At 53.3% G+C, this 27,321-nt stretch overlaps 1 protein-coding gene across 5 annotated transcripts in view; it reads left to right on the plus strand.

The window, feature by feature from the left end:
* SMG6 (SMG6 nonsense mediated mRNA decay factor) overlaps positions 1-27,321 on the plus strand; it is a 107,173-nt gene that overhangs the window by 64,337 nt on the left and 15,515 nt on the right. For all 5 annotated transcript variants that reach the window (XM_064394800.1, XM_064394801.1, XM_064394802.1 and 2 more), the window contains exon 14: positions 25,451-25,627. In XM_064394800.1, coding sequence (XP_064250870.1) covers positions 25,451-25,627 — 177 coding nt within the window. The remainder of the gene's footprint in view (positions 1-25,450; positions 25,628-27,321) is intronic.

Here is a 27,321-nt window from a genome sequence, read left to right on the forward strand (position 1 = left end):
AGGCACAAATCCACATGGGAGTGACTGTGAGCAAAATACAAAAAGGCACTTTTTAGCAAAGAACCCCCCCAGCCCAACTTAAATTTGTGTGCCATCTCCACTCCACCATCTGCTCCTTGCCCTCCCATGCAGGGCCCAGGTGAATCCAGCTCCTGGCAGTTCATCAGTTCAAGGCCAGGCTGGACAGGGCTTGGAGCAGCCTGCTCCAATTAGTAGGAGATGTCCCGGTCCATGGCAAGGGGTTGGAGCTGGATGGTCTTTAAGATCCATTCCAACCCCAACCATCCTGAGCCTGTGGGATGCTTCTCTGGGCTGTTTGCATGGAAGGTCTGTGCTGAGCATGGTGGAATTTTGGGATCTGTGTCCCTGAGCCTCCAGCAGGCAATGGCAGCGGAGCAACTCTCTGGCACTGATTTTTTTTCCCATACTGATTTTTCATTGCTTTTTAGCAGGAGTTATTTTTTGCACCAAATTTCTTTCTGTTGTGTTCTCAGTCTTGGCCCAGTTTTCAGCCCAAATTCTTTGCTGGAGAGGCAATGAGAATGTACTGCTCTTTATATGGCACAATGTGAATATCTTGTGGGTTCTGGTGTGCCAGAGTGACTCTGGGTCCTTTTTCTACCACTTGCATGACTGGAAAGAGGCTGTTGGCTTTTACTACAAGGATATCTCACCTTGCTTGCTGATGCTCCAAAATCTTTCCCAATTTTTTTACCCTCTAGCTTCTTAATTAATTCGTAACATTTCAGAGGAAAAGAATCTGTTGAAAGGCAGAACCAAAAGGAATTGGGCTTAAAATGGTGTTGGGCTCTTTGCTCTACCAAGAGGGTGGTTGTTTTGTAAGCTGCATAGGACAAGCACTGTGCTTCCCACTCCTTTTTGTTCTCCACGTCCCATTTAGCAGATGGAGTGCAGAATTCAGCCAGAGTTCCTCAGTAAGTTTTTGAGCATTTGGCCTGGCTCTTATTTTGAGTGAAAACGTTCTGACTCCGTTCGCTGCCATGAAGCCGCGCGTTCGAATTCCTGCTGGAGCCAGTGGGACACTTAGAGCTTCCCATCGTCTCTTGCACTGTCATTGGAGCTGTAACCAACAAAAGCTGGCTCTGGGGTGAGCAGAGCTCAGAGTTTTGTTTTCCTGGGTGTGTGTGTTGGGCACATCTCCACTGCAGCTTGTGTGATGGAACACCACCGACCGTACCAGTCAGCAGCAAACTATGCAGCCTGGTGCCTGAGCTGTCAGCTGTGTCTGCAGCCTCTGCAGCCCCAGGAGACACTGCCAGGACCTCCCTCACCCAGCCTTGGACCCCAGGCAAGAGCAGGGAGCAGCAGCATGGCTGAGTTAAGGTCGGGAAGGTGGCAGCTGTGGAGTCGTGGTGCTGGTAATGGAAAACACTTGGGTCGTGTTGAGGTTAAAGAGAGTCCTGGTGATGGTGCGTGGGTGCAGCCCTGGAACCTGGGGCACGTCCTGGATTCCTTAGCTCTCACTGGATGTCTCAGGAGCATTCTGCTCTGCAGTGACCCCATGGAGCTTGTGGCAAAGCTGGAAGAGAGCTGCAGATATCCCTGATGTGGAGCAGAGCAGGGAGGTTCTCCTCTCTGCAGGCATGGATTGCCCACATCCCTGCAAGCTCTTCATGGGCTCAGCATGTGCATCCCCCAGGTCTGTTCCTCCAGCACACCCTCTGCCACATGCCCCAGCCATGGGCAGATGTGGAGGAGAAAGTGTTAATGTCCCTTCCCACAATAAACCTCTCTGCATGGGGGGTCCTGAAACCCGAGCCTGTCTCTCCTCCCCCAGCCCTGACACACGTTAATAAAAGGTTTTTAAACGCCAATAAAAAGGCAGCAGCCCCAGCTCACCAGGTCCGGGGCCCAGGGTCCTTGGGAAGGCACTTCACAAATGTGTTTTTTGCATTTTCAGGCTTTTGGCTGGTGAATAAGATTGAGGAGAAATACTCCTTCCCCTGATAACAATACAGTGAGACGCAGGATCAGCAGTGTGTGGATTAAAACCAGACGGTGCATGATTAATACATGTGCTTATAGGGCCAGTCACCGTGGTTCCCTCCTCTCAAACAGAAAGGCACTTTTTTTCCTTTCCCTCATGTGCATGCTCATGTGTGGAGTGGACTGTCTCAGATACTCACCACTCAACTGGTCTCAACCCTGTCTCACCTCACCAGGCAAATGAAAGCCCTAAAACGCGAGGCTCTGAAAATTAATTAGCAATATTTTACTGCCAGACCTACAAGCTGGGTATTGCGTGGCTCCTCCAGCTCTGGGGTGGCCAGTGAGCTTCCCACACTTGGTGCTGTTCCTTGTTTCACTCACCTGTCAGTGCAGATAGCCTAAATCCCAAGCTTTATTCTCCTTAGAAATCCCAAGTCTCCTCCCTCTGCACTGTCCAGCCCAGGTGGATAGTTCAAATGTGACCCTCTCTCTAGTTGCCCCAACATGCTCAAGATTGGGCAGTAGCCTTTGGATTAGCTGTTTAGGAGCTAATTATTATTTAGACTTGGGCTAAAATTAGTCTTGTCTTGTTATTCACTTCACTTATTTATGGTATTTCAGTCTTCCTAAGACTCTCAGAGATCTCTTGGCAGCCTGTAGTCATGTCTCATGCTTCTTGGAAAGGGAGCCCCAGGTTTAAAAGCCCAGGAGGAGTAGCTGTTGGAGTGACTGGGCTTTGTCATGCCTCTAAACACCAGAATTTTTGTCCTTTCTGAGACCTAATGACTCCTGGAATGCCAGGGATTAAATCCACCTTGGAGTGGCCACACTGTTGTGATTTTGGGAGGACTTTTTGCAAGGCATCAGAGAAAAGGTAACAAGACCAGAGCTCTGAGAGCACAAACTCTTTGTAAGCAGAGAGAAAACCCCAGTGAGCAAATGCAACTTGTTTTCTCAGCATCCTTTCCATATTCCCATTCCATAGCCTTGGAGCATCTCCCTCCAGCTGGCAGGCAAATGCTCTCAGCCCATGAGAGCGAGAGCTTCCAGCTTGGAGTTTGGTCCAGGGAGGAAAAGGGAAACTGTGAGCAGAGATCGGAGCCCCAAGTAGGAGAGTCCAATGAGGAGTCATCCTTGAAAAACTCCTTCCATTCCTGCCTGCCTTGGTTTCCAAACAAGCAGGGAAAGATCCCTGCCACGGGCAGCCCTGCTCGGAGCTGGGACTTGGCAGGAGCTGGCAGCCCCGAGGCAGCAGAGTTAGAGATGTTTACATTTTCTGACCAGTATGTGAACTCCATCCCAGCCTCGACCTTCCCTTTCATGTGGTGCCTTTGGATTGTAAAAGGCAATTAAACTAAATTATGGGCCATGTTGGAAGATGATGTCACGGGGTGATGGAGGAGAGGCTGGATTTTATGCCACCATGAAGGTAGTGTGGGGAATATCACCTGCTTTGAACTCCTCAGCTGTCCTTGGCATCACCTTGAGCCATGAGTGCCAGGGCCTGTGTGGGCACCGTGGGAGCCTCTCTCTGCCTTTGCCAGGTGCCTTTAGCTCAGTGGGAAGTGCCAGGCTCACCCCAGGTCTGGGTGGCAGAGGAGGCAATGCTGGTGTCTGTTGTGCTGTTTTAAATGCAGCATTGTAGCAACAGGCACAAGTTCTGTCCAGTGACTCCTACAACATCTCCTAGGGTTGTGCAGGGTATCTTCCAGAGAGGAGTCCTGTTCACTTATTGTTTGGCCTCAGTTTTTAATCACTTTTTAAGCCAGGAGAGTTCTGAGGATATTCCTAAAATTGAGTTTCTGCAGCTGAAGGTGAAGTGAGCTGATGGCAAACAAGCACTAGCACAGCACAGGGAGGCTGAATCCAACACTGGAGAAATCTGCAATGTGGAATAATAGTTCAGCCTCTTGAAGGGGGGGGTGGGTTAAAAAAAGGGAAAAAAAATGCAATAAATCTAGCGAGTGGAATCTGCGGGAAATGATCCCATCTGGAAAACTCCAGTGCTGGTGCTGCTGAAGGCTTAAGGAGCGATGCAGATCGCAAAAAGCAAAGCCTGCAGTCTGAGGATGACAGGCTGCTTAATTGATGTCCATTGCAACTGGTACTCTGCCAGTTTATGTTGGCCACCTGCCAGCGTGCTGTAATTTTGGGGCCAGGTGTGAAGCGTTTCTGTTCCATCTTGTTCCCAAGCACCTACAGAAGCCTCACACATCTCACTCGAGGCTGCAGCCCTGTAGGAAACAGCTGTACAGGTATAGGTGAAAGGAAATGTCACAGCTGGGCTGGGAGCCCTCCCCCGTGCCTTGCCCAGGGCTGTGTTTGGGGGGCCACCCCCTCCCCTCCGCCCCCACGCTGGCTTTGGGGAGGTGGTCACTGTCACAGGCACACCTGCCTGTCTGTCAGCAAGGTGCTTTGAACATCAGGGAACTTCTGGGAAGAATGTACAGGTCAGAAACCCCCTCTTCAAAGAGGAGCCCAGGGTGGTGTGTGTCAGTTCTGGAAATGGGGGATCCAGCCTGGGAGAGCCCCGGATGCTGGCCAGCTGGGGAAGCTGTGGCCATCTCCACTGGTTTTTTCTGCCTCATGAAACCACAAGGAAATTTCCAACAGCAGGTCTTGTAGAAAGCACAAACCCTCGATTCTGGAAGGCTGAGAACCCTTCAGGATCCTCAGCAAATTGTCACCAGGCCCAGTTTCAGTTGCTGTTAAAAACATGCATTATTTCCCAGCAAAATTTGTTTTGTCTCAGTTTCCAATAATTGAATTTTGCTGTAGGTTGGGAAGTCATGGGGTGCTGCTCTAACTCTCGTATGTAAATGTATCCAAAGTCCCCCCAGATCCCATCCTGTTTTTTATAAGCTGAATAGATGGAGTGAGAGGCAGGACAGTCTGGGGCATGGTTTGGATCCCCTGAGCTGCTCTCCTGGTGTGTTTGAGCTGTGACTGTCCAGGCTGCACATGTTATTCCTCAGGAGGAGGTGACACTGTGCTGTCCCACTGTCCTCTATACCCATGGACACTCCCAGTGTCCTGCAGCCTTTGCTCCTTCCTGCAGGCACAATTTGGCATTAACTGTGGTAATGAGCAATCCCAAGTTTTTGCCTGTTTCTGAGCTGCTCTCTTGAAACCTCGGGAGGGTTTGAGTCAGTGTCTAATCTGCTGGCTTTATCAGGAGAGGTTTTCTTTGTCCAGGTCACTGAACCTATTGTTAAGCAGCATAAGCCCAAGCAAGCTTCCCTGCAGCCCCGCCAGCACTGCCCTCCTGTTTACACTGACATTTTAAGACCTCTGCTGACCAGATTTTAATCCAGGCCGTATCCTGTGCACTGCAGTCTCTGGGGCATAGGAGCTTTTCACATCCTCTGGCCCGGCCGTGCCGCGTGCTCGGGGCTGCTGACGCGCGGCCGTGGCATCGGGCTGTGAAACTGCTCTGGGGCAGCAGGAGCTCAAAGCCCTGCAGCCCCTTTGCCACAGCCAAGTGTGAACAGGTCATCCCCTAGCCCTGGGCAGGCAGGGTGGTGAGGAGGAGCAGGTCTAACAGCAGCTCCCCCCGTGCAGAGCCGGGGTCCTGCTGCTTTGCCCGGGGCTGAGGGCTGTGTGTGGGAACTGCAGTCGCACTGCGAGGTGAGGAACCACCTGCCAACGTGTTAAGATCCAGTTGCACATGTTCTCTTCACCCTCTGTGTCAGTGAGAGGCAGAGTGGCTTTGTGGTCTGGGCACAGCTTGCAGGGAAGTAGAGGGTGCTGCCTTCCAGGCAGCCCCATCTCCTGCGGGGGGGGAAGAACCAGCAGCTGGTGGAAACAACCTTCCCTGTCCCTGAAATGCCTCTTTCCTGGCTTGGGGAGGGAAGGAGTGCTACCACAGCGCGTGGGGAGTTTTCTCAAGTGGCTTGTGATGTTTCCATGCCTTCCTCCCCAGCCTTGGATGCACCTCTGCCTCTCCTCCAGGCTCATCTTGGACAGGGAGCTTCAACCACAGTGTGAGCTCCAAGTGAATCAGGGTGTGAGCTGTGCACGTGCCCCAGCACGTGTCGGGTGCTCAGCCAGCCCTGCACAGCTTGGCTCTGCTGTCAGCTGAAGGCTCTTTTAAAGTGTTTTCTGGAAGTGGATGGGATCATCAGCTCGAGGCAGAGACTGACAGGATAAATCAGCCCTGTCCCACGCCTGGGGTTGGATCTTTCCATGCGGATCAGATGACGCTCATTGTCCAGCGTCCTCACTTGTGCCGTGGTCAGGCCAGGTTTGTGTCATGAGATGGGAAACTTACTTGTGTGTAGTCCTTTTGTCCTAAACTTACTAAAAAGTTTTTGTCCTTCTGTCCTAAAAGCTGCTTCCAGGGGTTCAGCACAGATTCTTGGGAAACGGGAAATGTCCTATTCAAGAAACTCGCTGACCTTGGGAATAGTGGAGTGACCTAGGAAAGGAGAGTCAGACCATGTGCAGCACCTCCTTGGAGCACTCTGTGTGCACCCTTCACTTCCCTTGGGATTTTGCAGTGGGAAATGGCCTTGTTTCTGCTGCCCAGCACCCAGATAGCACAAAACCTGTCACCTCTTGGCAGGGCATCAGGCCCAGAGAGTGCACAGCTCTGCCTGTGCAGAGGTATTGCCACAGCTTTAGTGTACTTGGAATGACATATTGGAGCCCAGACCTCGTGGAATTTGCTGATTAGTCTATAAGTGTATTGAAAGGCCTCATTAAAACACCATTAATGCTGGATCCCCTCCCAATGAGCCATCTCTTATTGCTACCCAGAGAAACTCTGAGGAAATGGAAAGGCTGCTTTGGCTGGCTGAGCTGTCCCTGGGCATGAAGCATGGCCTGAGACAATCTTTGTGCTGCTCAGGTTATTGTGGTGCTTTGCATCACATGAGAGGTCCTTGGGACTCAGGGTTGCATCTTTGCCTCGACTTTGCCAGCTGGATAAGCTGCCATTGCTCAGACTCTTCTTTCTGGTACTAAACTCAGTCCTTGACCTGACTCTTGGCCTCTGCCCATGGCTCAGCTTTAGAGGGACCCTCTTTTATGGCACTGTTTTGTCTCTGCCCAACTGAAATGCTTAAATCCCATCTGAAGGCGAGGACGGCTGTGGTCTCCACCAAGGCAGCTATGGGAAGGACCTCAGGAAACCCTAAAAAAGACCCAATTAATAACTCCTCATTGTTATCCTGAATAAGAAAGATCCACGTCCTGCACAGCTTGCCAAAGAAGTGGACGGGGTGGAATGCAGGGAGTGGTCAGCCCAAATAACAGATGGGGATCTACTCTGTCTCTATGGGAGACGGAAGGTGACCTCTGTCATTGAGCTTGGAGTCTGCTCCCCACGTTTCTGCTCCCAGCTGAAGCCTGTGTTGTTTTTGTGGATGCCAAATCCGTTTGCCAGCGCTGGGCTGGGGCTGGGCGAGGTTGGAGAGCCCAGCTCCCGTGGCAGGACAGAGCTGTCACCCTCAGTGCCCTCCTGCTGACACATTCCAAACCCCAGAGAGAAGAAGACACCACCATAATCTTATTTATTGATTTTTTTTTTCTCAAAGTCATTGAAGTCAAAGCGCTTCCCAGGCATTAATGAACGTATCTCCACAACACGTTGTGACAGAAGGAAAAGCAATTTCCTTGTTAGGGATTGGCAGCAGAGGTACACAGGGCTGAGGGACCGAGCTGGTCCCACAGGAAGCCTTGGCTTCAGGATGAGAACAAACCCCTGATACCCAGGATTTCAGGCCAGTGCCTCAGCCCCAGGCCACCCGTGTCCCTTAGGAAGACAGGGGGGTACTAAGGGAAGGTTCATTGGGAAGCATTCAAATTCTTCCCAAACACAGACCCCACATGAGCAGCTTGACTGCTGCTGGCCTGGCTGTGTCTGTGGTGGGACGTGAAAAATGTTGGATATTTAATCCAGCAGATAATTTAATGCATTTTCCCCCATAACATATTTGCATATATTTCCTTAAACATAAGGTAAAAGCCATAATTTATTTAAATTAACAAAATTTGCCTTAACTTTTTACATACAGCATTTTACATAAAGCATTTTCTCCACCATATGTAACAAATATTTGTCTATATGTTTATATATTCTGAATAGTGACAACTATGGTTCTTATTTGTAGTCATTTCATTGATTTATTTTTTTAAACTTTCCCAAAACTTCATTGTGCTTGGAATAGGTAGATGCACATATAAACACAAGCTCTCAGTATGAAGACAAATGTGTTTTCTGAGGAGTCACTGCCTGCCTGCTCTGTGAACAGCAGAGCAGATTTACATTCTGGTTCCGTATTTATCTGAAGCATAAACGATGTGATGTTTATTACAGCAGCCATTATTAGGGAAGGAAAGAGATTTATATCCACACACAGAAAAAGACAGAGTTTGCTACATCCTTCCAGAGCTGTGTCACTTCACCTGATACCAGTTCCACGTGTGATTGAAGGAATGTTTGCTGCGTCCTTCCAGAGCTGTGTCACTTCACCTGGTACCTGTTCCACGTGTGATTCCCATGGAAAAGTGGCCCTGGAGCAGCTCCCCAGGGTGTGTCAGGGACGTGCCTGCTGCTGTGCATTTCTGGAGCTCATACAGTGACCTCCCAGCCGAGGTGACGTGCCACATGTCTGGTGCTGAGGTCACCTCTGGAGATCATTTTTGTGCTCTTAAGTCACCCAGATGCTTCTGGAACTTGCACCCCTTGCCAGTTTTTATTATTAGCTCCCTCTAGTACCAGTAACTTTTTTTAGTTTTAATGAGTAAAGATTTAATCAGCAGTGATCTGAGCTTTGCTGAAGCCTCGTGGATGAAATGCTCTCGTCAGTCCAGGCCGTGGGAGCCGAATTTGCTCAGTACTTGCCCGTTTTCACACTCATAAATAAAACTTCCATTTAGACATGGGCATCCTCACCAATTTCCCTGGGACTTGAGTTAGTGACTGTCCTGATGTGGGGAAGGAGAGATCCTCCAGGTCTCATTTGGGAAGTATGGAATACCTGCTAAACATGCCTTTCTTCCTGGGAATCTCTGGAATCTCTGACCCTGTGCAGGTAGCAGAGCCCTCACCACAGCCACGCTTTGCTCCACAACATCCTCCCCTTTCCAGGATAAAATCCACCACTTTGGAGAATGGTTTATTTAAACGAGTTCATTTTTTTTTTGTGGGTTTTTTTTGTGCAAAGTGAAACATCTTGGCATGGTGAAGTGTGAGGACAGGAGAGAATTTGCTGGAAATTCTGAGAGACTTAGCACGCGTGTGCTAATGGGATATAATTTCCACCCTGCCGTGTCTCTCCTCATACAGACTGAAGGGCATGGGCTGTTCCTCCTTGTGATGAAATCCTGGAAGCCTGATTTACATGGCTTCAGGGCAGCCTGGTGAGGAAGAGGAAGCCTGGCAGCACTACCCCTCAGAGATGCCCCATCCTGTCTTGGGCAGTGCCACCCCTTTCTGCTGGCACCTCGCTCCTCCCAGAGCTTGTTCCCTCAGGCAGGATTCCCACTTTGCAGCTCTTCCCAGATTTCACCTCGGTTTCCCCCTTTTTAATAGGAATGTTTGGCCTCTTGCACTCGGGCTCGGGGAGGAGCAGCTTGTTTCTGTAGCTGGCCTGGTGCCAGATGTCATCACTTCAGGCAGTGCCACGCTGCACATCTTCAGCAGTTTGAAATGGAGAGACAGAGAGAGACAGATAAGATCAGCAGCTTTAGGTGATGGCATTGTTTCAAATAAACCATGCATGACCCAAAGCTTCCACTTCAAATGGGGAATGAAATTGCTTCATCCTTTGACAGCTTGCTCCATGAAAGAAATTTATCTTCACTTAATTGCTTTAGATCCCAAGAGGCTGTGTACAGTAATTTCTAGGAGATAATTATATCAAATTAAAAAAAAATCTGTGACTATCCGGCTGCTGAGCATGAATGCAATGGCCAGAGAAGAGAGCAGGGAGGAACCACAGCTGAGCCCTGCTCACAGTGTCCCTCTCCTCATGGTCCACAGGCACTTGGAGAGCCCAGGACAGTCTGCCTGCAAGGCACTGCTAGCTTGGAGCTGAGCAGCCAGCTTGGAGCTGGGAATTGTGCTCTCCCAGAGCATCTTCAGGAGCAGGGAAGCCTTTGCTTCCCTGCTGGGGCATGGCAGGGGCGTGTGTCAGCCCTGCCTTGTCCCTTGTGGACAGGACACCTCGCCAGGAGAGCTTGGCAGTGCCTCCATCCGGTTCGTTCTCCCGTGTGGATGTACAGTAGAGCTGAGGAACAAGAAAGCTTGTTGATTTAAAAACATGTATATTTAGAAGCAGAGTGTAAACTTCCTGCCCAGGCTGGGATTGGATTCTTGACTATGTTTGAGTTTCCAGTTTTCATTTCCTTTGCCCTCATACTTAACATTGTGTATCTCCCAGAGTGTGCCCCAGACTAATCTCTCGCTAACCCTCCCTTGCCCCGCATTTTTCTGCCATTATTTGCACATCAGTTCCAACTCTTCCAGGAAGCAGCATATCTCCTGATTGTCACTCCATGCCACGGCTCAGCCTGGGCTCCTGCAGGTCTCCTGTGTCCCTCTGGAAGTGACCTCAGACCCCAGCCAGCAGCAGATCCGAGCTGGGGACTGCAGCAGGGACAGAACTGCTGGCAGTTGCCATCCCTCAGAGAAAGATGAGCTCTTGGCACGGGTTTGAAATCCTGAAGGGACACTCATTCCTCTTGTTAGCTCATGGGAAACAGTCACTGACCAGTCCCAGCAGGGGTAAATCCGTCCTCTAAGTCTTCTCTTTCTCTCCTTCACATCAGGCTTTGCGCCCTCCCTGATTGCTCCCTGTGACAGCTCCTGCCCTGCCATTGCCTTTATCCTGGGACATATCCTGGGGACAAAGAGAAAGTTGTTCCCCCCAGGGCTGTGACAATTCTTGTGTGTGATCCTGCGTGGGCTTTGAAAGGGTTGACAACAATCCTGAGCCAGCACTGAGCTCCTCCCCAAGCCCTGTGATGTGCAGGCTGGTTTTTGAAGTGCGCTGCTGCTTCAGCTGTTCCCAGGAAGTCTGCAGGGGAACCGTGTTTGTACTAACGAGGTAAAGTCCCCGTGTGTTTCTGGAGGGGATCTGCTCTTTGATGTCATCTCACTTTTTGGACTTACATCAAGTAAGTCGAAAAAAGAAAAGAAATGTTTTGGCTTAGCCCAAAACATTTGCACCTGAGCAAGATGACCTGTGGCTGTGCTGAAATGTGTGGCCACCAGTAGAGCTGTGGCCTGGAGCAGGGAGATGGAGGCTTCTGCTCCCAAAAGCTGCCTGGGTTTTCTCAAGTGGTGGGAGAGTTGATACATGTAAAAAAGCTCCCTAAAGCAATCCTCAGACATAGCGCTGTCCCCTTGTGCTGATCAAGGTGCTGCTGATGGTCAATTTTATACCACCCTGGGTGCAGACAAAACTGGGTAGTTCAGGCCATTTGTGCCACACTGAAGAGCCTCTCCTATCTTTCCCTGTGGCTCTAGAGCCCTGAGAAATATTATGTTGGGATGACTGCCCCTAAATATCCTCAGATTTCATGTGTTGTCTCCTCGTTCAGACCTCACAGTGCTGCCATGAGGTTTGTAATGAATCATGGGAGTGTTCAGTTGCAGAGGGGTTGGAACTTCAGGGTCCCTTCCAACCCAAACCATTCTGAGATTTTTGGTCCTGGTTGCCCAAGCCCAGCTCTCTGACAGATCACACATCCTGATCTTCAACTCTAGCTTGTTGTTACCTTTTTTTTTTTCTTTTTTTATATGAGATGTCCTGACAAAGCTCAACACATCACAACGGGTAGCAGCTTCCACTGCTCTCCCTGACAGCCTCTGCAGCCCAAATAGCCTTTGTCCCTTTGTGTCCTCCTTCTGGGAATGGCAGAAACTGGCAGAGGGCAGTTAAGAAATGGAGTATCCAAGGAGCTCATCTGGCTGGAAGCTGCTGCTCACAGCAAAGTCGGCATTTTTGTTTCAGAGGCCACGAGTGAAGGAGTTAATGATGATCCCAGATGGCTTCAGACTTTGCCTCTTGCCACCCCTTCCTGTTCCCCCAGGATCTCAGATGGTGGCGGGAGATGAAGTAAAATTCTAGAGTTTATTGTAAAGTTCATCCCTCTCCTTAAATCATGCTGGAACTTGTGTGTGCTGTGTTGGCAGCTTCAATGGGATGCTACCTGGTAATTAATTAGCTGTCAAGAGACAGCCCAGAGCTTCCAAGTCTTTATATTCTTGCTAATAGAAATTGCTCTGATTACATTTTCCCCCTTGGCTGGCGGGATGAGGAGCAGGAGTGATGGTCCACGGGCAGCTGGAGCACGCCTGCCTGGCCTGTGCTGGGACTCCTGTGAGCGTGCTAGCACATGCTTCCCTGAGCACAGACCCTGAGGGAGCCCCTCCTGAGCCAGGCCTTTGCCAGCCTGGGCTGCTCACGTTTCTCAGCACACACTTCCCCTGCCTTTGCAGGTGAGCCCTGCCACAATTCCCCTCCAGCTGCTCCTCGGGGTCTTCCCTTGGCATCTCCATTCCCTTCCCCTGCCCAGGCAGAGGTGCTTTGCATGTGCTTTTAGAGCCTTTTTTCTGGGCTAAGCTTAGAGAGACATTCAGTATCTACAGAGGTTCCTGGTGTTTTCCCTCAGCCTCGCTTCTGTTTCCTTTTCATTTTTATCTCCCTCTTCCTGCAGTTAGTTGTCAGCAGATTTAGGTTTTTACCTGCAGAGTGTGGTCAGGGAGTGAGAGGTGCCTGGATTTTGAGCTCAGCCAAGCAAGGCACTGCTCCCAAGCTGGGTTTACCTTACCCAACAGTTTGTTAAAGAATCATTTCCATTTTTGTGCACTAGTTCATGTTTTTCCCACCTTTTTTGCAGAGATTCTCTGCTAACAGCTGACAGTTCGTATTCTCCTCCTCTGTGGCCAGTGTCTGTGTGTCCCCTAGCAGCCTGACACCTTGAGCAGCCTCAAAATTAGAATATTAGGAGCTGAACCCTTCTCCTCCTCTCTGGCCAGTGTCTGTGTGTCCTCTAGCAGCCTGACACCTTGAGCATCCTCAAAATTAAAATATTAGGAGCTGAACTCCATCATCCATCCTTACTCTTCTCTGGTCAGCACCACCACCGTGGGGGCAGCAATGTATGACACCCCAGCTCTTTGGGGTTGCTCTGCAGCAGGTCACACTCATTTTCTTTCTCAAGGATGTGCCTAAAATCAAACCTTGCACGGCTCCAGGAGCAGCTGCCTGGGCAGGAGCTGGGAGAGAATCATCCCAGCCCTTCTGGCAAGTGCAGAGCCCATCCCACGGGTGCTGCAGCTCCTTGGAGCCTGCCTGCAGTCCCGGGGAGCAGCTCTGCCCTGGCTGCTCCCAGGAAGCCTCCGGGATGCTCTGCCGGATGCTCTCACGCCTGCCGGGGCCGTGCCTTCCCTTCCCACCCCCGGGGAGCCCCGGGGGCGGCTCCGACCCACCTGACACCGCCTTTGCAGCCATATGGTCCCTTCCCTTTGTGTTTGCTTTAGTGTGGGAGGGCTCCTCGCTGATCTCCTGGAGCTTTTTAAGCTATTGTTAGTGCCGAGCCGGCCTGCAGCAGCCGTGGCAGTTTTACAGGCATGGCCCCATCCCTAACAAAGGCAATTAGGATGCTATTCTGTTGGAGCTTTGGGGATGAGAGGTTTCTAGTGGCTGGAAGGAGCAGTCTGGAAAGGGCATAATCTAATGCAGAAGATGAAGACAAAGGCATTTTGGAGGCAGGATGTGGGGAAAATGGGGGCATGAGATGCTCAGAGGGCAGAGCTGCTGCAGGATTTGGGGTGCAGGAGCCCAGCAGCTCGAGGTGCAGGGCTGGAATGAGCAGGAGAGAAGCAGAGATGCTGCTCTGGGCAGGTACAGGGAGGTGTTTCTGCAGGATTGGTGATGCAGGAGCCCAGCAGCTCGAGGTGCAGGGCTGGAATGAGCAGGAGAGAAGCAGAGATGCTGCTCTGGGCAGGTACAGGGAGGTGTTTCTGCTGGGGTGGGGTGAAGGGGGAAGGGGAAGAGTTGGGTGCTCTGTCCTTGGGCAGGAAATGATAGTTCTGGTGAGAAAAGTGGGGTGGAAAAAGCCCCAAGGTGTGACAACCACTAGAGTGTCACCCTGCAGAGTGGTGAGCAAAGGAGATGGAGGTGACAGTTGGGACAGGAGTGTCACAGGGCTGTCGAGTGGCCTTGGAGGTGGCACAGGAGGGGTGGGGGAGCAGGAGAGGGTCACAAGGGCCACCAGCACCATGTGCTTTGGTGCGATTCACCCAGGGCGAGTCAGGAGGCCGTTCCCAGTCACAGGGCTCGAGTTGCATTTCTTGCTGCTGGCTCCTTCCTCACTTGGCTTTTCCAGCATCTGATCTGAGTGTTTGTTTGCTTCCAGTGATTTCAGTTGTTTTCTATTTTAGCTCCTGACCCCGAGTGCCTGGGCTGGGGCAGGCAGGCACCGTTTGAAAGCCGCCACTTGGCGGCAATAACTGTTCGAGCAGCACCCATCTAACCCCTCTTTTCACACACTCGGAGCTTCCCAAACATTAACCTTTGGATTAAAATTTTCCATGCTTGGTCTCTCCCCAGATGTGATGTCTGAGCTTTGGTTTGGGTTCATGTTTTTCCTGTTTGTTGGATTCGTATTATGGGAGAATGAAAGAAATACTTTTCCCATTTACAAAAAAAAAAAATTATAGTCTTCATTTATTTGGGTTTTGGTTTTTTTTTTTGCATTCGGGGATTCACCAAAAATGGTTGAAGTTTGAAGCTGAAAATAATTAGCTTGGCTGCAGCAGGCTGTTGTGACAGCAGTCAGGGAAGTGCCACAGCTCCAGGTGTGTGACACCGTGGGTACCACCAGCACAGCCTGCTCAGCCCACTCCAGGTACCTGCAGGCACTGCCAGCAGAGCCAGGAGAGCCTTGCTGTGAGTCAGCCTGAGTAACTCCAGATCTGCAAGAGGGCGTCTGGCTTTTTGTTTTTTAGAAAAGAGGGGGAAAAAAAGTTGTTTTTCAGGCTCCACATGCAGGCTGCCGATGCCGCGCAGGCTCCCGGGCCGGGTGAGTCAGGCCCAGGGCTCTCACCACACCATTCCCAGCCCCTGCTCCTGCTGCAGCTCGTGGCACGGCCGGGAGGTGACGTGCTGGGGACACAGCCGTGTGCTCACCCCGGGTGGCAGCCCTGTGCCTCAGCTCCTGCCCCAAGGCCCCTGTGCAGTGTGGCGTTCGCTGCCCTCCTTTCATCTGATGTCACCACAGGGCTGCACCCTTCCTTGTGCTGAAGCCAAATTTCACTCTTGACACCTTCTTCTCCACCTTGGACAATGCTCTGCGTTTCCCTGCGTTGATTTTTTTTTTATTATTATTTTTTGCTGGCTGCTGCACCCCTCCTTTGTGCTCCAAGTCTGCTTGCTGCTCATCGGGTGGGGACCTGTGCTGCTCACACCAGCACTTGTAATGTCTGGCCTGCAGCTCTGCCAGAGGCCAGAATTGGCTCTCGGTGCGCGGCTGGATCGCGAGGATGGTGTTAGATGGAGGGTGGAGTGAGTGAATACCCCTCTCTTCCTACTGTGCTTTCAGGAAATGTCTCTAATGCAGCTGTAAGTGTGAATGAAGTCAAAAGTATGGACTGGTGCCCCCGCTCCAGCCCACCCCACTTGTCGGGACCCATCCAGAGTCCCCACCCTATTGTTCTGCTTCAGCTCCTCCGTTTCGGGGCAGGGGCCCTGCTTGCACTCAGCATCCCACTCCCGGGAGGAGGAGCTCTCCCGAAAACAAAGACACAGCGAATAGCTTTCCTTTCCCCACCGAGCCAACGTTCCAATTCCTCCTTCCCTTCCCTAGGTGTGTTTGCAACTCTTGGCCCAGCTGGAAGCAAGCAACTACAAGACTCAGGCCATTAATCATTTGCCAGAAAAGCTGAGTATTGGGTATAAGTAGCAGAGCTGTGGTTGCAGCTTCCTTAAAACAGAGTAGGATCTCCGTGGGCCAGAGCTCACGGCCAGTGCTGAAAATCACCTCTCTGCTAGGCTAAGGGAGCATGTCCTGCTTGGAGCAGCCCCTCCTGGAAGAGGACATGGGCTCTCAGGCACAAGAACGTCATCGGGAGTCCCCTAAGTGGCAGCATTTCACTGTAAAGCAGAATAGAGCGTTTGTCCCTCCCTGAAGTGGCTGCTGGAAATGGTGTGAGCTGCTCTCCGCCCTGCCCCGGGCCGGAGCGTGCTGCCAGCACGGTTCTTGCGGCGGGGGGAAATGCCAGTGTTGGTAATATCTCTGGGGCTGTGGTGTTGCAGCCAGCCAAGCTGTGGTGGCATTTTTCTGGTGTTATTCCATTGCCTGCTGTATCCCCACCCTCTGTTTTCAAGGGAATTCAACGCTGGCCCCGACAGAGCAGTCGGAGGAGCTCCTCCCTGCACATGGCAGCCCCGTGAGCTGCCCTTTCACCAGGGCTTTGTGAGTTCAAAGCAAAGCTGCTTCTCCTTCCCCTTGCAAAGCTGAGGAGAGGCAGAGTGCCCTGAGCTTCCCAGCAGCATCCAGGGCTGGTGAGGCGTGCGAGCAGCACCGGGGCAGCTCGGCACTGACGTTGCTCCGTCTGGCTTCTGGTTTGTGGAGCAGAGGTTTCTCATCCCATGGCTCTGACTCAGGTATCTGTTTCCTCTGATGTGGGCAGTGATGGAGCTTTTGCCCTGGGCATGCTGTTGTTTTGTGTCCCCCAAGGGGTGGTGGGAGTTGTGGGAGAGCTCCCCAAGTGCTGGTGCTGTGGATCCCTGGGGTGGGAAAAGCAGCGTTGCAGGAGCATCATCTCTGTGTTCCAAAGTTCCCCTAAAACTGGTGGGATGAGCATCCAGTTTGTGTCCTAGACTGAAAAGTCTGAAGGAAATGAAATACACACACACCTTGACTCAAGCCAGTGCCTGCACTTTAACTCAGATTTTGGGCTGTTGTTGGGTGTCAGCTCGAGGACCCTCAGCTCTCTGCTCCACATCCAGCTCCACGTAACAGCAACACCAAATTCCTTTGGCACTGAATGCTTAGGAGGGATCTTTTGTGGTATTTCTTTGGCTGCATTGTCCTGGCCAAACAGCCTTGCCTGAATTCAGTACCGTTGTGCCACTGGCACTAACCACTCTGACCAGTTTACCTAGAGAGGGATCCCAGTTCAGCAGGTTGGGATTATCACCCGCTGAGAATTGCTGGTGTTTGAGGAAGTGAAAACCCTCTGGGGAGGCTGCGAGCAGTGGCCAGGTGGGAGCTTTGCTGCTTTAGGAGGTTTTAGTGGTTCTCATTAAAACAGTCTCCTGTAGACTCAGTTTCCTAAAAGAAGAGGAGAAAATTCCAAACGCTTTCATCCCAGTTCAAGTATCCACCAGGGCAGGGAACTGTGGAAGTTACGGTGGGATCTCAGATGACATTCTCTGGAAAGAAAACTTAATAGAGTGCAAGTATGAAATGCTCAGGCCAGAGCAGCTGTGCCCTCTGCAAGGGCTTGGCCAGTGCCTGCACCTCTCCCTTGCCTGTGCTGGGTAAGGAAGGGCAGAGAGGGGGAAATCAGGGGTCTGCTGGAGGAGCCCCTCTACTTTGGAAGCCTTTGGCACCTCCGTGAGATATTTAAATGACAGACAGACATATAGGGATCTGTAAATACTCATTTGGTGCCAACTAAACCACAAAGAAGATACAGCATTTGTGGTCCAAGGAAGTTTAAATATTTGTGGTCAAACTTAAAATTCGACATAAAACTCTCATCTGCGATGGAAGGCAGCCAGGAACTGCATGGAGAATGTATAAGCTGTGTAAACTCACAGAAATGGCTTCCCAGCCAGCTCTGCCAGGACCAGGCAGAATATTCCAGCTCTTGCCTCTCTGCCTGAAGCAGAGGTGACACTGGAAGGGCAAGAGATGGGTGGTGCAGGCTGGGCAGGTGGGGGCTGTCAGGGTGAGCTCTGGTTTGCACCTTTTTTATGCTATTTTTATGTTATAGATTGCCAGCCCTGCTTCCCCGTTCCTGTGTTGTCCTGCTTTTCCTTCCACCACCCACCTTCCCACTGTCACAGCTCTCTGTGACACTGCTGCTTTGTCCTGTGGGACAGGAATCTCTGAGTTACTCAGTGGGTGAAATCATTGGGGAGTTTCTCATTGTCTCCATGGGGAATCCTTGGGAAAGAGTTTGTGCTGTTGGTGAATCTTCAGGGTTTGCTCTTTGTGAGCCCCCAGCAGAGCCAGCTCCCTCCTGCCACTGCTCCAGAGACGCATTCCAGAGCAGGGAGGGTGCCAGATAACCACAGCAGTGTCCCCACAGCATGGGGCAGCCTGCTCTGGGCTCCTGCCCCTTTTTTTTCCCTCCACACATCCTGCAGAAAGGGCTCTGTCTCAGGGCACTGTCGCAAGAGCACCCTGAGATTTGCAATGTTGGATTGAACATTCATCAGCCGCATTTCCCAAATTCCAGGAGAGACAGATCCCAGTCCTGGCACAGCAACACAGTCTCTGGTCACCAGTGTGGCCCCATGAGCAGATGCACCCAAAAAACCCCCGGGGTGGAGAGGTGTGGGGGTGGCCCTGCCGTGTCCCCAGCGCCTCTGGAGCGGTGGCCTCAGAGGAAGGGCAGCGTGCGGCTGCTGAGAGCAGAGCGGTCGCCTTTCCCTTACTAAGCAATCCTCCCTTCCTCCACCGAAGAGCCTGCTAACCACTTTCTTATCTGTCTGAACTCTGCAAAACAATCTCTGGCAAGGCAGGCATCCTCCGAAATGGCAGAGGAAATAAATTCCCCCAGTCCCCGAAAAGGAAAAGACTGGAGGCTCCTGCGGCAGGGAGAGCGGCCGTGCCCTGTGGAAGCTGTCAGTGGTGCCATGTTGGCTTTGCTGAGGATAAGGAGCTTGTCTTCCTCCTTCCCCAGCCTGGGACCACGGGTTAGGGGCAGGATTTCAGGGATTTGTCTTCCCTGGTTCGTGTTCCAGTAGGATTTGCAAGGGAGGAGCAGAGCAGGCTCCTGTGGACTTGGCTTTACTCGTGGCCTGAGTTTTTCTCTTTCTTTCCTTGGGAAGTTTGGGGATGTGCTGGGAGCTGGGCTGGGAGACAGGAAGGCACTGAGGTGACTGTATCAGGGAGTCCCTGCGTGTGAGTCACTCTTTCTCCAGGAGTCATCTGCCTCTTTCACAGCTGTGATTTTTTAGCCCCTTGTTCACATGACAGACAATTTAAATGTGTGGTCCTGGGCTCAAGGCTTCACCTTGAAGAGCAGAAATGCCCTGGCTGTGTCACTGCTGTGGGGATCAGCACATGTGGCCGTGGTGGATGGAAGCAAATTCTTTCTCCAGTGAAAAATTCCTTCAAAAATTCCTGCAGTAACTTACTGGAGGCACCATTTTGCTCTGTGGAGGAGCCCACAGCCTCTGCTGAGCTGTTGGCACCAGTGCCTGAGGACATGAGGAGAATCAGACACTCACAAACCAGATGAAACATCCCCATCACTCACTGGAAGCTTCCTGTATCCCATCATCTGCCCTGGGACTGCTCTGGTGGGGGTAAAATTAAACAAGCTGAAGAGCCACCTCCTGCCTGCGAGGTGCTGGATGCAGCCTGGAGCCAACTGCTCCGTGCTGCAAATGCTGCTGCTCCCTGGATCTGACAATGAAGTTCTTTAGCACATTTAACAGGTGAGTAAGACATTAGGGCAAGTCTTTCCAAGCATCAGTGAAAGCCAAAAGCTTGGTTTGGAATCCGGCAGGAACTTTCCTCTCCAGGCTCTAGCTCCAGGGAAGCTGTTGGTCCTGGGCTGGGCTGTGTCAGCTCTCCAGGCCATCCTGGGCACAGGAACTTTAGGTGGATCTGGAGGATGGTTTTTCATCTGGAACATCTGCTTTGGCTTTGATGTTGACTCTTCCACAAAATTAACTAAAGGTTCCTGCAGGACCCTCAGAGGTGTTTTGGCTCCAAGCCCCAGAGCTGCTCACAGCTTCCCCCACGTCACTGAGTCTCACCCTGATGTCCCACAGCTGCCAGCAGTGACAGGTACCAGAACCTTGGCAGGGATCTGTGCAGGCTACTCAGGGCTTCTTCAGGTCTCTGACCCCAAAAACTGACCCCATCACTTTGCACCTTTATGTCACCCATTGTATTCTCTGCATCACTGCACTGGATGAGGCAAGCCCAGCAAGCCCTGGGGATGGTGGGCAGCTGGATCCCTTTCCGTGCTGCTTTCCAGCTTCAAAGGCCAGTCCTGGCTGAGCTGTGTGGCCTTTAAAGCTGGAAAGACAGAGGTGTTTGCCAGGCCACGGCACATCTGCTGTGATGACTCGTCTGAGACTCTGTGCCCCAGTGCAGAGGCTGGAGCTGTGCCTGAGTGAGGCTCAGGATGCTGGGAGAGACTTTGGGATAAGGCATGGCCACACTTTCTCTTTGGAGAGTGGTTCTCCAGCTGTGGCCACGGGGAAGAGCAACTGGAATGGTTCTTCTGGACTTCTCTGTCTTCCTTGGGTGTGTTCTCATGCTCCTCTCTGTGATGGAGCACCTGGCATGGATGTGGCAGATCCTTTCCCCAGATGTGCTGTCTGGTTGGTGCACAGGATCCAGCAGTGAGATCCATCCAAGCCAGAGGTGCCTTGGTTTGGTCCCTGCTGCAGCCACATTTGCTCTCTCAGGTCTCACACATGGGAACCATGTCCACAGAGCCTGCTTGTGGGATTAGTTAAAATTAAAAGCTGCTCAGAGGGACCTGTGCCTGCAGGCAGCTTTCAGCTGCCGAAACCAGGGTTACACCCAGCTGTGAGTGCCTCTGCCCAGCTGGGATGGACACCTTGGGCCTCCCTAGGCAGGAACCAAACCCCTCCAGCTGTATTTGGGGCTGGGCAGGGCAAGGGGGGTGGGGAACGAGCCCAGAGGAGCTGGGCTGTGATGAGTCCAGGGTTGAACCCAGCCCAGCTTCTGTGCAAGCCTGTGAGATTCAAAGCCAGAAGGGCCGAGACCGAAGGAGGCAGGCGCTTTCCTTTGTGCTCCTCCTCCGAGCTGGCTCCCCAGGGATGGGAGGAGGCAGCCCAGGGCACAGGGAGGCACTGAGCCATGGCCTGCCTGGATGTTTTGCAGGGTCAGTGCAAACGTTTCAGCTGGGCAGTGCAGTCGCTGCGTGGTTTAGATTGTTTGGGGCTCACTTGGGCTCAGCTCCTCCAGCTAAGACATGTTTAAAATGATGTGGCGAAAGCAGCGTTATCCCCACTCTGGATCGTGCTGGAGCTTGGCTCTGGGTCCCTGTCCTATCCCGTTCCCATCTCCGAATCTGGGATGGGATCTCTCCACGCTATGACTCAAACTTCTCATGTCCTTTTCCCCTTCTGAATCCAGCTGTCAGGATGTGCTGGTGTCTCCCCCTCGCACACAGGAATGCAGAGCCTGTCCTCTGAGCAATCGCTTCTCCAGAGCTGCTGCCTCCTGTTTCCTTGTGGAGCCGCAGGTTTTGCCGAGGGAGAGGCTGCCAGGATCCCTGCACACACCTCCAGCATTGCCTCCGGTGTGGCATGGCCGGAGCTGGCGTGGGGCAGCCCCTCCAGACCGTGTCCCCCGGGATGTGGCATGTCCCCGCGGCCGAGCAGGGCTCCCCTGGCCAGCTGGCTGGGCTGCCGCAGGCTCTTTGGACTAGCTGGAGCAATCTGCATTCCTGCCTCCCAGTTGTTTGCTCTTTAGGACGCTGTGTAAAATTAACAAGTTGTAAAAGTTGATTGAAGGCGGCGGAGGGTGTGACAGCGCTTTCGGAGCTGCGGGAGAGCCGCGTGCGGAGCAGCGGGGCCGGCCCGGGGGCAGAGGCGCTGCTCTGGCCCAACGAGAGCCCGCCTGCTTTCTGCTGGTGTCACCCCGCCAGCACCAGCCGCAGGTGTCCCCTCAGGCACAGAGCTCACAGCTCGCACAGCAAACCTTTCCCTCGCCTTAAATCTTGTGGAGGACATGTGGTGCCGTGGTGTGGGAGTCCTTTGCCCTCCACTCTTTGTGCTCTGGGAAGCTTTTCCCTTCTGCCTGTTTTATCAGTGGGGGGAAATACAGCTGAGACCATAGAGGGGCTCAGCTTCATTAGATCTGGCTACCCATGGTTAGACTGGGGAACCTCACTGACTGCTGGCAGGAGGTGACACTCGTGAGGTCCTGGTGGCACTGGCACTGCAGAGTGGCTTTGAGAACACAACAGCTGGTACAGCTAATGCGCAGCCCTGTGGGTCTCAACAGGCAGTTAGTGCGTGTTAATGTGTGTCCCGCTGTGTCTTACTCAATGATCAGTATGTTAATGTGTGACCCATGAATTAGCAGTTGGCTAATGAGCCTCGGCAGCGTGGCCAAGCAGCCGCCGGCCCCCAGTGGGTGGCTGGTGCTGGAGCTGGTGGTGAGCCTGTCTGATGGAGCAGGAGATTGGAAATATGAGGTCAGGCTGGCAATCAGGGCTGCTGCAGCCGAAGCCACCTCAGTCCCACGCCTGGCCCCCAGCCACGTGTCCCCGAGAGGCACCGCGGTGGCGAGGGGCTCTGGGGTGGCTCTGGGGAACTGAGCCCGGGTCACGGACGGGGGCACCAGACCACTTCAGCAATTCTCGTTTTCGGTTTTCCTTTGAGAGCGGCTGCGTTCGTGTCAGGCCTATTTTCATACCCAGCAGTGACTCGGAGCCAGGCTTTCGGTTCCTGCTGTCACACTGCACAGAGGGGGAAGGGCTCTGGTCCCTGCTGGGGCTGAGGTGTCTGCTGCCACATCACCAGAAACATCCCCACCGTGTCAGTGTCATTTCACACTGCCATTCCTTCGGGAAGGTGGGCACAGCTCCTGGTGTCCCCACCACGCCCCGCTGGCGTTGCCATGTGCACCAGCGAGCACCTTCACCATCGCGGTTATCCCGGCGCTGCCACTCACATTTCCACCTTGAAACAGGAAGTTTCTGAGCCAGGCGGGTTGCTCGGCGGCACGCAAGGTCCCTCTCTGCCGTTCCAGAGAGCCCTGGGTGCCAGTCACGGGTCACTTCTTTCCCAGCCCGGCTGCCGGCAGCCCGGGGCTGTGCCGCGTCCTCCCCGAGCGGGGCTGCACGTGACGGGGATGTGCAGAGCATTTGCTCCTTCCCTGTTTTTCATTCATGTGGGCTGGAAAAATGTGTTCATGAGACGAGTTGCTGTGGCATTATGTCATGGGCCTTTGGTTGGGCTCTTTTCCCCCCAGCAGATGAGCTGGATTTAAGCATGTGCTGTGCTGGCTTGGCAGGAAATCTGGTGTTTCCTACTGGTTTCTTCTTCAGGGAAGGAAGGAGTGATCCCACCTGCCCTTGCCCCAGCCCCAGCCAAGGGTGAAGGGAGCTCTTCTGCATTTTGCCCAATCATTCCTGATCCAAGAGGCTCCGATTTAAGCCTTTGTGGAGCAATGGCTGCACTGCAACTGTGCCAACACTCAGCCTCTCCTGAAAACCTCATGGATGTGGCTTTTATTTCTGGAGGTGTCTTGAGAAATCCTTCAGGAATGGGGTCAGCGTGGGGCATCCATCTCTTCCCCACCTATACAGGCAGTTTCTACATCCCCTTCCCTGCTGCTGCTGTTCTTGGCCCATCCTGGCATCCCCTGGCACCTGGCTGGTGGTGGTGGGCACTCTGCTTGCCCAGCAGCCTGGGCACAACAGAACTGCAGATACCCAGACTGGAAAATCCCTGGGCAGAAGTTACCTCATGTGAGTCAGGCTGGGTCTCTGTGGCATTAGCCCATGGAGCTGGGGGTGAAGCCAGTGGTGAGGTTTCCACCACTTCCCCTCAGCTGCAGCCCAGAGCTCTCAGGAACTCTCAGGAGGGATGTTTCCCATGACAGCCATTCCCACTTCGCTCGTGTTCTCTTTCCTTTGGACTTTCCCCTGCACACAATCGTTCCTAAAGGAGAGCCAGGAGGTTGGGAATGTTCCTGTGGTGACACATGCAGGGATTTCTCCTGGCTGGATGTCACAAGCAGCAAAAGGCTGGGAAGGAGGGTCCCCAGCAGCTCCTGGAGCTGCTGAGCTTGTGTCACCTTGTCCTTTGCTCCCCTTGGTACCACAGGACATATTTTATAGCTGCAGAATCAGGGGTTATGAATCTGTTGGTCCTCAAAATACTAATTCTTGTGATCACCCTGCTCACACCACCTCCCTGCAGCAGCAGCTGCCTCTGTGGGAGGACAGGGCTTCTCCTCCCATGCAGGTCCAGGGGGACAGAAGGATTTCAGGGGACACCTACCAACAGAGGCAGCCCCAGCTGCGGGTGCACGAGGGTGGCTCGCTCCGGCAGTAGCCGAGGTGGAAGGTTGGAGGTCAGGGGAGGGTCAGGTTTTTGACACGCACGGCAGCGACACGGTGGTTAAAATTAGCCTGCAGAGAGGAAACTGGCAGTGCTGTGGAAGAGCAGAAGTTTCCTCTCACAGCAGCCTGGTGCAGCAGGGTTGGTGCCACTGCCAGCCCTGGCTCACCGTGGCACGTCCCCACCGGGCACAAGCTGATGTCCACCACACCAGGACCAGGCCTGGCATCACATGCTGTATGTCCCTGGCACCCAGCCCTCTCCTCAGCTTCAGAATCCCAGTCCTGGCAGCCTGCAGAGACCCTTTTGGGATGGGGGTCTCTGGGACTGCTTTGGTCTACGAGCACAGCAAACCCAGGGTGGTTTGGGGCAGGGGAAACTCAGGCGTCAGCACAGACTTTGTGTCTGTAGTGTGTAGCACTTCTAATCTCATTTGCTGACTTTCTCCCTATAAATCTGCAGCTCCCTGGGGGTGACACCAGTCAGCAGGAAGCACCAGGGGAGAGCTGTGCAGGTGCAGAGCCCTGCTGCAAGGGGACGAGGGCTGAGCCAAGGCCAGGCGTGGCAGAGGTGCCGGCTGAGGCTGTGCCGCGTGGGACAGGGCTGTGGAGGCACCGGGCTCCCCTGCTCTGGAAACTCCATTTGAGAGCCTCATAAATTGGATAATTACCCAAGCTATTGAGTTTCCTTCAGGCCAGATCCGTCCCAGCCTCCCCAGCAGGGCTCCCCAGTTGGTCTGTGAGATGGGCCCGTGGGATGGGGTCGGGCTGGAGGTGAGATGGGGCTCAGGTTTTCTCAAATGCCCCCACCCTCTCACTCTCACACCTGCATCCCTCCACAGCTCTTAGGAGGAAATGCAGCAATGAAGCCAAAAGGAAGCAGAGGAATAGGCCACATCATTGATCTGTCATGCTTCAGCAGGATTTTCCTCTATTTGCTGGGGCTGGGCAGGGGGCTGGCTGTGCCCTGGGAGTCCTGCAGCCCTGGAGGGCTCAGAGGAGGCAGGACAGGATCAGTGCTGGATGTCCTGACTCTGCCTGCCTCCTTTTCCCTGGGGACTACGAAGCAAGGCAAACCCCTTCCAGCCATTTAGAAAAGGGGCACCCCTCACATCCCTGTGGTGCTGCCTGCATCTCACTGGGTCTTCTCTCCCAAACATTTCCCCCTGGTCGTTACTCATCCGCTCCCCTTTGCACTGACTTTGTTTTCCTTTCCCTCTCCCCAACCCCCTCGTCCTCACCCCGTAGGTTATTGCAGCCGACTGCAAGAGGGTCACAGTTCTGAAGTATTTCCTGGAAGCCCTTTGTGGACAAGAAGAGCCTTTGCTGGCATTCAAGGGTGGAAAATATGTGTCAGTGGCACCCGTCCCAGACGCCATGGGAAAGGAAATGGGAAGCCAAGAGGGAAAACAACTGGAAGATCAGGTACCGTGCGGGAAGAGCGCGCCTCGGTGAAGGAAGAATCACCCCTGTGGGGCCCAGCCTCTGCCTGCCCTGCAGCTCCCGCTATTTATAGCTGGCCTAGCTGCGTGTGCATTTTATGGGGGGAGGCGGGGGGGCAAATGGTGCACAGCCCTTGTCTCCTGAGTGTGCTTCGCTCGTGCCCTTTCCTGCCAGCCCGGCCCGCCCGCCTCTATCTCGCACGCCGCTATGAGTTCCAGATGCTGCTTTTTTCATACCCAGGGTGGGGGCAGCTTTAATAACGTGCAGCACCACGGCCCCGGGAGAGGAGGTGGGCGAGGGGGTGTCAGGGTTCAGCTTCAGGATCAAGTTTATAGCCGTGGAGCTCGTTGAGCAGAGGCCTGAGCTCCAGCCTCCAGCACACGTACAGGAAGAGCTGACATTGGCGCCCCGTCCCTCCCCTGCCTCTCACATCCTGATGTGATTAAGGAATTCAACTCTTGTTTTTCTGCCCTTGCTTGTTCCTGTAGGCCTTGCTTCACTCCAGGCTCCGTGTGTGTGTTTAAGGGCCCTGCCAGCTGCTCTGCAGGTTGACTCCTTTCTTCTGTTTAATCTTGCAGTTGGAAAGGCCAGGGAAACAGGAGAGAGGAGCAGAGGCGTTGGGAACGGGAGGCTGGGTGGCCTGGTGCTGCCCAGGCTCCCTCTGGCTCCCCTCCCTGTGCTGGGGCCGGCCACTCAGAGCCAGAGGGATGTCACCCTGAGCAGGGACAGCACCTTCTCTCTGTCCCATGGGAACTGAAAGTCAGAAGGCTCAGAGAAGCCCAGAGCAGTGCTGTTCTCAGCACCCTCCTTGTCCCAGCTGAGCAGGGGACAGCAGATCCCCAGGCAAGAGTTGTCTCTGTAAGGTGGGAGACCTGGATCTTTGTCCTGTTCTGGAGAAGGTGCTGGAGGTTTTCAAGCTGGCATGTGGGGCGTGTTTAGGTTCTTCCCAGTGTCATGACAGGGATGGTCCTGTTCTTCAGAAGGCTCCTTTTGTTGGCTCAGTCCCTCCAGTTCCTGCTGTGAGCAAGCACAGTACCAGGATAGCTCCCTCCTGCCCTGTCCCCACAGTCTCTGCTCAGCTGTGGGAATCTCTCCATGAGCTTATTGTGCAACCCTGGAGCTTCCCTCTTGGGCTCTGATCTCAAGGGAGCTTGCAGCTCACCAGAGTGACCAGCAGCACTGTGGGGCAGCAGGTCCTGACCCCCCCCAGCAGATCTGCATCAGACAGAGCCTTGTCCCTGAGGCAGCATCTCCCCATCCCCTGTGGTCCAGGCTGTCCCAGCAGAGGGAAGTGAGCCTGAGGGCTCCCATCTTCCTCGTTCCCATGGCTAAAAGGTCACAGGGAGAGAAGAGAAGGTGGTTCTGTGGCCTGGGTGAAATGATTGAGTGCACGACTATGCACATTGGGGTTGTTCTAAATTAAGACCACGAGTCCCTTCTGCTGACACGTGTCGTGGCAGCCTGCACAGGGCAGGGAGTGTAGCCCTGCTCTTGTCCCTCTGTGCAGGGTCTGTCTCCTGCAGCCCTCCAGGGGCTCAGAGTAGGTTTTCTGGCCAGATGCCATCTGGAAATTCTACCCAGCTCCATCACAACCCTTGGATTTTGTGCAGAGAAGGGAGGATGGGTAGTGGCAGGGCTTGGGAAGGCCACCCATAGTCACTGGGGAGCAAGGTTGG

This window comes from Passer domesticus, chromosome 19, assembly GCF_036417665.1.
Source record: "Passer domesticus isolate bPasDom1 chromosome 19, bPasDom1.hap1, whole genome shotgun sequence".
Taxonomy (NCBI): Eukaryota; Metazoa; Chordata; class Aves; order Passeriformes; family Passeridae; genus Passer; species Passer domesticus.